The 8,104-nt window shown below is 41.7% G+C and overlaps 4 protein-coding genes across 4 annotated transcripts; all 4 read left to right on the top strand.

Annotated features, from left to right (window-relative positions):
* On the top strand, window positions 1–757 carry TM35_000701000 (uncharacterized protein; the record flags this gene model as incomplete). The annotated part of the gene is made up of 1 exon (XM_029031188.1): window positions 1–757. A coding segment is annotated over one exon (757 nt), but the record flags the coding sequence as incomplete, so codon positions are not given.
* A 657-nt stretch (window positions 758–1,414) lies between these two features.
* On the top strand, window positions 1,415–3,427 carry TM35_000701010 (surface protease GP63; the record flags this gene model as incomplete). The annotated part of the gene is made up of 1 exon (XM_029031189.1): window positions 1,415–3,427. One exon carries the CDS (start codon window positions 1,415–1,417, stop codon window positions 3,425–3,427), a length of 2,013 nt encoding a protein of 670 aa, XP_028877503.1.
* An 82-nt stretch (window positions 3,428–3,509) lies between these two features.
* On the top strand, window positions 3,510–4,073 carry TM35_000701020 (uncharacterized protein; the record flags this gene model as incomplete). Its single annotated transcript, XM_029031190.1, has 1 exon — window positions 3,510–4,073. One exon carries the CDS (start codon window positions 3,510–3,512, stop codon window positions 4,071–4,073), a length of 564 nt encoding a protein of 187 aa, XP_028877504.1.
* A 662-nt stretch (window positions 4,074–4,735) lies between these two features.
* On the top strand, window positions 4,736–7,042 carry TM35_000701030 (surface protease GP63; the record flags this gene model as incomplete). The annotated part of the gene is made up of 1 exon (XM_029031191.1): window positions 4,736–7,042. One exon carries the CDS (start codon window positions 4,736–4,738, stop codon window positions 7,040–7,042), a length of 2,307 nt encoding a protein of 768 aa, XP_028877505.1.
* Between the last annotated feature and the right edge of the window lie 1,062 nt (window positions 7,043–8,104).

Raw genomic sequence — 8,104 nt, forward strand, 5'->3', positions numbered from 1 at the left:
TCCTGCATTGGCTGTAGACCAAAGGGGTTCAGCTGTAGCTGATAAAGAAAATGTCGAATCACATGTATCTCCTGCTTCATTACAGGCAAGAGACCCAAGTGGTTTACCTCGAGAGGGTGTAGAGGAGGTTGATCTACATCCTCCAGCTGCACCTGCCCTACATGGTAGGGAGGAGAATCAACCTCCAAACAGCAACATCAACAATAGTGATGGTCTTCAACCGCAACAACCCACTTTATCTGCATCAAAGGGACCCACCACCGAGACACCCAAGCCTGAAATGGAAAATATGCCCACCTCTGAGATCTCAAACCAAGATATTTCTAAACCCACTGATACTGTGGAGGACACTCCTTCCATCAAGGAGGTTAATCATAATAATACAACGGAAAGCAATGAACATGTGCAAGAAACAATAACAGAGTCTCCCTCACATAATGGGAACGATGAAGGAACAAATACCACAGTTGATACAACTCATTCCCCAAACAGTCCTGCCACCGATAATGAGAAGAATGAAACCATTGTGAATACTCACAACAACACAACTAACTCAACAACAACAAGCATACCAGAGAATGTAAACGCAGCTGTCGCTCCTGCCACTTTGACAGAACTAAACAACACTCAGGTAGGACAAGTAATGAACCAGGCGGCCACCATTGTTATTGCGGGTGCTGACAGCAGCATTTCCGCTTCATACCAAATCTCTCTTTTGCTTATTGTGTCTGCTCTGGTGGCTCTGGCATCCCCATGAGTCCCATCTATACACACACGTACATATACATACGTACCTGTAATAATAATAAACAATCTTGCTTATTACGACCTTTTGGACTGTGCACGTATATCCGCATTACATCGCAGCCAGTTGGTCGTTTTTTCTTTTTTCTTTACTTGCTTGGCTATGTTCTTCGCAGCATTAGAAAAAGAAAAATTCTCATAATTGCTAATGGTATATGGAGTTTATTTTACCATATCTTTTTGGGCTAAAATAATTTATAAATGTTTTTTTTTTCTTTATTTTTCCAATTTAGGTGTCCCACTGTTTGTTGATGCACGTGTGAACGTAATGGTAGGAATGAATAGCATTAAACAGTGTATATGGATACAGACACTTGGGCTTCAAAATTCTGCATTGCTTCTTTTTTTATTGGGCTTACTTTGAGGGGGTATATGGGTTTAGGCACTTTCAAGAAAGAAGATTAACATTCCTGCAGTTAATAATGCAGCATGGTTGTTTCTTTTCTTTATCTCTCTCTCTATCCCTTTCTGTGTGATAACCGACATGACGTTATACTGTACCCAACAAATCTGTTTCTCTTCTTTTTTTCTCTCATTTCTGTTTTCTATTTTTGACACAGCTATACACAAACACACACTCTTTTGCGAGTAAGCTTTCAAGAAGATCCACATGCGTCGTCTGTTGTGCACTGCGCTGCTCTTGCTGTGTTGTGCCTACGGGTGCATTGCAGCTGTTGTGCAGCCGCTACCGCAGAAAGGACAGGGTCCCTGGGATACGTACACCGTTGCTGAAGTTGGTTCTGTTCCTGATCATGATAGTGGGAAAAATAATTTCGAACCCATTCGTTTTGCTGTTTCTGCCAAAGAAATTGATAGGGTTTTGGCTTATTGTAAAGATTTTAAAGGGGTGTTGGATGAAGATCAGGAAGAAGATAAGTATGAACCCAAAAAAGATGAGGAAGAATATGGATTTCCACTTGATCCCGAGGAAATCAGTGAGTTTTGCGAAGGACAAAACGAGGTAAAACAGTATATGAGAAAAACGCTTTTAAGAAAAGTTCTTCCTGCTGCTCTCAAATTACACAGTGAACGTCTCAGTGTTGAGCGTGAAAAGGAAAACTTGATGGTGAGAAAGGACGTGGATAAATTTTCGTCCAAGTGTTCAAATGTCTCAGTTCCAAAAAAGCATCAAGAGCAAGGTATACCCAACGTTGATTTTGTGCTGTATGTAGGTGTTAAATCATCACCTGACCCAGTTAACGACGCGAAGATTTGCAGTAAGAATGAAAATGGTCGCCCTACATCTGCTTTGATTAAATTCATTCCCAAAGAAATTGCTGATACGAGGCATTTTATTCGCTTTGCTGCACATGAGGTTGCACATGCTCTTGGGTTTGAAACTGAAATGATGAATAAGTATTTTGATGTCGTTGAAGAAGAAAACGCAGGCAACAAGTTAGTCTATTTAGTGAAATCCAACAATCTTGTTGATAAGATGATGAAAGCGCAGTATGATTGTTCAAATGGTAATGAAATAAAGGGAATGATTTTGCAGAATAAACCCACTGAAGAGAAACCTCCACACTGGAAGCGTCGTATTGCGAAGGATGAGTTGATGAGTCCGTACACCTCTGATCTTGACGCCAAAGATGTGACTGGGGCGTACTACACAGCACTAACACTTGCCGTATTTGATTCTATGCCATTCTACAAAGCTAATTTTGACATGGCAGAATCGATGAGTTGGGGAAAAGATGCTGGTTGTGATTTTCTGAAGGGTGGAAAAGAAAAGAAAGACGAAATAATACAGAATCAACCTAAAATGTTCTGTAATGAAGTCAAGCCTACTCTGCAATGCACATCTGATCGTTTTGCGCTCGGAATGTGCTCGGCGAAGGAGCAGCCTACGATTCATATACCTTATGATTACCTTGAGCAGTATTACTTAATTGCCAATAATCCTGATAATGACCTGATGGATGGTTATTCCATTATTAAGCCGATTATTATGACTAGTTGTGAGGAGGGTAAGGTGGAGTTCATGCCTGGCAGTATTGTGAGCAACATCTCTCGATGTCTGAACGGTGACAGTCTGACACTAAAAACACCAAACGAAAATGATCTTACCGTTGGTGACATTTGTGCTGAAGTAAGATGTGATGGTGGCAAAGTACATATCCGCTACGAGGGCAATGACAATTGGCACGAGTGTAATGATGAGAAGAGTGTCATAAGGCCCACAGAAGACTCGGTATTCAGCAGCGGGACCATAAAGTGTCCCAAATACTCTGAGGTCTGCAATGACTTTTCTGAAGTTAAGGATATTAACTTCACAATTGAATATGATGAGGATGTGAAACTCGAAATAAAGAAAGAAAAGGAAGCAGAAGATAAGGCACAAGAGAAAAAGCAACGCGAAGAAGAGGATCGGAAAAAGAACGAACAAGAAGCGAATGGGAAGGCGGAAGAAGAAGAGAAATCCAACACACAATCCGGACTGGCGTCACAGACCCAGCCTCAACATCATGTTCCTGCATTGGCTGTAGACCAAAGGGGTTCAGCTGTAGCTGATAAAGAAAATGTCGAATCACATGTATCTCCTGCTTCATCACAGGCAAGAGACCAACGCGGTTCATCTGCAGAGGGTGAAAAGGAGGTTTTTATCTCCTCCAGCTGTACCTGAGCTACAACCTGCTGGGGAGGAGAAACAAGCTCTGGACAGCAAGAACAACAATAATGGTGATCATTCACCGCAACAGCCGCAGATGGTTGCACAAAAGAAGCCCAGTGATCTTCAACAGGAACAGCCTTCTATACCTGCACAAGAGAATCAAAGTGGTCCCAATAACCCTGAAGTGGAAAAGTTGCCCAACACTGACAACTCCAAGCCTGTCGCATCTGAATCCATTGCTGTTTCGGGGCACATTTCCTCCAGAATGGAGGAGGATAAGAACAATACAACTGAAAGCAATGAACAAGTGCAAGGAACATTATTACAGTCTCCTTCTCAAGATATGAGAGGTGATGGACCAAAACCCACAGAGGATCCTACTCATAATCCAAAAAGTGTTTCCACCGTCGATGAGAAGAGGAATGAAACCATTCCAAGCAGCGAGAATAACATTCACACAACATCGAGCATACCAGAGAATGTAAGCGCATCTGCTGTTCCTGCCACTTTGACAGAACTAAACAAGACTCAGATGGGACAAGTAATAAACCAGGTGGGTGGCTTTGGTGTTACGGGTGCTGACAGCAGTATTGCCGCTTCATACCAAATCCCTCTTTTGCTTCTTTTGTTGGCTCTGGTGGCTCTGGCATCCCCATGAATTCCATCTCTACCCATATATGCACGTACCTGTAATAATAAACATTCTTGCTTATTACGACCTTTTTGACTGTGCACGTATATCCGCATACATCGCAGCCAGTTGGTCGTTCTTTTTCTTTTTCTTTTTACTTGCTTGGCTGTGTTATTCGCAGCATTGGAAACAAAAATTCTCATAATTGCTAATGGTATATGGAGTTTATTTTACCATATCTTTTTTGGAATAAAATAATTTATAAATGTTTTGTTTTTTCATTTTTCCAGTTTGGGTATCCCACTGTTTGTTAATGCATATGTGAACGTAATATGGTAGGAATGAATAGCATTAAACAGTGTATATGGACACAGACACTTGGGCTTTAAAATTTTGCATTGCTTCTTTTTTTATTGGGCTTACTTTGAGGGGGTATATGGGTTTAGGCGCTTTCAAGACAGAAGATTCTCACATTCCTGTAGTTAATAATGTAGCATGGTTGTTTCTTTTCTTTATCTCTCTCTCTCTCTCTCTCTATCCCTTTGTGTGTAATGACCAACATGACGTTATACTGTACTGAGCATATCTGTTTCTCTTCTTTTTTTTCTCTCATTTCTGTTTTTTTTATTTTTGACACAGCTATACACAAACCTACACTCTTTTGTGAGTAAGCTTTCAAGAAGATCCACATGCGTCGTCTGTTGTGCACTGCGCTGCTCTTGCTGTGTTGTGCCTACGGGTGCATTGCAGCTGTTGTGCAGCCGCTACCGCAGAAAGGACAGGGTCCCTGGGATACGTACATCGTTTCTGCTACTGATGTACCTGGGAAGGTCGAAGAGAATTGGCAACCCATCCGCTTTGCCGTTTCTGCTAAAGAAATGAATAAAGCTTTGGCTTACTGTAGACGGTATGAAGTGCTAGATGAAGTGGGGGAAAACGAAGAATATGGATTTACGCTTGAGAATGATCAAAACGAGGAAGAATTCTGCGATGCTGTAAAGACGATGACAGATAAAAAGAAAATAATGCTTTTAAGAGACGTTCTTCCTGCTGCTCTTAAACTACACAGTGAACGTCTCCGTGTTGAGCGGGAGAAGTTGGAGTTATCTTTAAACGGGAAGGAAGAATTTTCGTCCAAGTGCCCAAATGTCTCAATTCCTAAAGAGCATCAACAAGGTATACCCAACGCTGATTTTATGCTCTATGTGGGTCTTATAGATGAACATCAACCCCCAAAGATTTGTTCTAGAAATACAAAGGGTCGCCCTACATCTGCTTTGATTAAATTCGTCCCTAAAGAAATTGATGATACGAGGTATTACATTCGCTTTACTGCACATGAGGTTGCACATGCTCTTGGGTTTGAAATTGAAACGATGACGGCGCAGAAGGTCGTTGAAGAAGAAAAAGAGAAGAAAGTCCTTTTGGCGAAATCCAAGACTGTTCTTGATAAAGTGGTGAAAGAACACTACGGTTGCTCTGATTATAATGAAATTAAGGGAGTGACTTTGCAAAATAAACCCGGTGACAACGCACCTCTACACTGGAAACGCCTTATTGCGAAGGGTGAGTTGATGAGTCCGTACAACTCTGACCCTAACGTCAAACATGTGACTGGGGCGTACTACACAGCACTAACACTTGCTGTTTTTGATTCTATGCCATTCTACAGCGCCAATTTTGACATGGCAGAAAATATGAGTTGGGGTAAGAATGTTGGTTGTGAGTTTCTGAAGGGTAAAGACAAAGACAAAATAATAACGCAAAAACGAATACCCAAGAAGTACTCCGAAATGTTTTGTGATGAAGTCAAACCTGCTGTGCAATGCACTTCTGATCGTTTTGCACTTGGGAGGTGCACGAAGGAGATGCCGAAAGAAATTGAGAAAAAACTCCCTTTGGATTATCTAATATTGTTTAACTCAATTACCAGTGATCCTGAGAAAGATTTGATGGATGATTATCCCATTATTAAACCATTTTCTTCAACAAGTTGTGAGAAAGGTACCGAAACCCAGATGCCTGGTAGTGTTGTGGGGAAGGAATCACGATGCCTGAAAGGTGAGAATCTGACACTGAAAGAACCAAACGAAGACGGCCCATTTGTGGGTGACATTTGTGCGAAAGTGAAGTGTGACAAAAACACCAAGAAGGTATCGGTACAGTACAGTGGTACTAAGGATTGGCAAGAATGCAAAGATGGGAAGGTTGATGTCACGGGCAGCACAGAGTTTGCAAGTGGAAGTATCTTGTGTCCCAACTACACTGAAGTATGCAATGACTTTTCTGAAGTTAGGGATATTAACTTCACAATTGAATATGACGAGGATGTGAAACTCGAAATAAAAAAAGAAAAGGAAGCAGAAGATAAGGCACAAGAGAAAAAGCAACGCGAAGAAGAGGATCGGAAAAAGAACGAACAAGAAGCGAATGGGAAGGCGGAAGAAGAAGAGAAATCCAACACACAATCCGGACTGGCGTCACAGACCCAGCCTCAACATCATGTTCCTGCATTGGCTGTAGACCAAAGGGGTTCAGCTGTAGCTGATAAAGAAAATGTCGAATCACATGTATCTCCTGCTTCATTACAGGCAAGAGACCAACGCGGTTCATCTGCAGAGGGTGAAAAGGAGGTTGATCTACATCCTCCAGCTGTACCTGAGCTACAACCTGCTGGGGAGGAGAATCAACCTCCAAACAGCAACATCAACAATAGTGATGGTCTTCACCGCAACAGCCGCAGATGGTTGCACAAAAGAAGCCCAGTGATCTTCAACAGGAACAGCCTTCTATACCTGCACAAGAGAATCAAAGTGGTCCCAATAACCCTGAAGTGGAAAAGTTGCCCAACACTGACAACTCCAAGCCTGTCGCATCTGAATCCATTGCTGTTTCGGGGCACATTTCCTCCAGAATGGAGGAGGATAAGAACAATACAACTGAAAGCAATGAACAAGTGCAAGGAACATTATTACAGTCTCCTTCTCAAGATATGAGAGGTGATGGACCAAAACCCACAGAGGATCCTACTCATAATCCAAAAAGTGTTTCCACCGTCGATGAGAAGAGGAATGAAACCATTCCAAGCAGCGAGAATAACATTCACACAACATCGAGCATACCAGAGAATGTAAGCGCATCTGCTGCTGTTCCTGCCACTTTGACGGAACTAAACAACACTCAGATGGGACAAGCGCTAAACCAGGCGACCACCATTGTTATTGTGGGTGCTGACAGCAGTATTGCCGCTTCATACCAAATCCCTCTTTTGATTCTTTTCTCGGCTCTGGTGGCTCTGGCATCCCCATGAGTCCCATCTATACACACACATATGTACCTGTAATAATAATAAACAAACCTTTTCTGCTCATTACGGCCTTTTTTGACTGTGCACGTATATCCGCATTACATCGCAGTCAGTTGGTTGTTTTTTTTCTTTTTTACTTGCTTGGCCGTGTGATTCGTACCATTGGAAAAAACAAATTCTCATAATTGCTAATGGTATATGGAGTTTATTTTACCATGTCTTCTTGGGCTAAAATAATTTATAAATGTTTTTTTTTCCTTCTTTTTCCAATTTAGGTGTTCCACTGTTTGTTGATGCATGTGTGAACGTAATATGGTAGGAATGAATAGCATTAAACAGTGTATATGGACACAGACACTTGGGCTTCAAAATTTTACATTGCTTCTTTTTTTATTGGGCTTTTTTTGAGGGGTATATGGGTTTAGGCGCTTTCAAGACAGAAGATTCACATTCCTGCAGTTAATAATGCAGCATGGTTGTTGTTTCTTTTCTTTATCTCTCTCTATGCCTTCGTGGGTAATGACAAAGATGACGTTATACTGTACCTAACATATCTGTTTCTCTTCTTTTTTTTCTCATTTCTGCTTTTTTTATTTTTGACACAGCTATACACAAACAAACACACACTCTTTGGTGAGTAAGCTTTCAAGAAGATCCACATGCGTCGTCTGTTGTGCACTGCGCTGCTCTTGCTGTGTTGTGCCTACGGGTGCATTGCAGCTGTTGTGCAGCCGCTACCGCAGAAAGGACA

Source organism: Trypanosoma theileri (assembly GCF_002087225.1).
Source record: "Trypanosoma theileri isolate Edinburgh chromosome Unknown TM35_Tth_70_V1, whole genome shotgun sequence".
Lineage (NCBI taxonomy): Eukaryota > Euglenozoa > Kinetoplastea > Trypanosomatida > Trypanosomatidae > Trypanosoma > Trypanosoma theileri.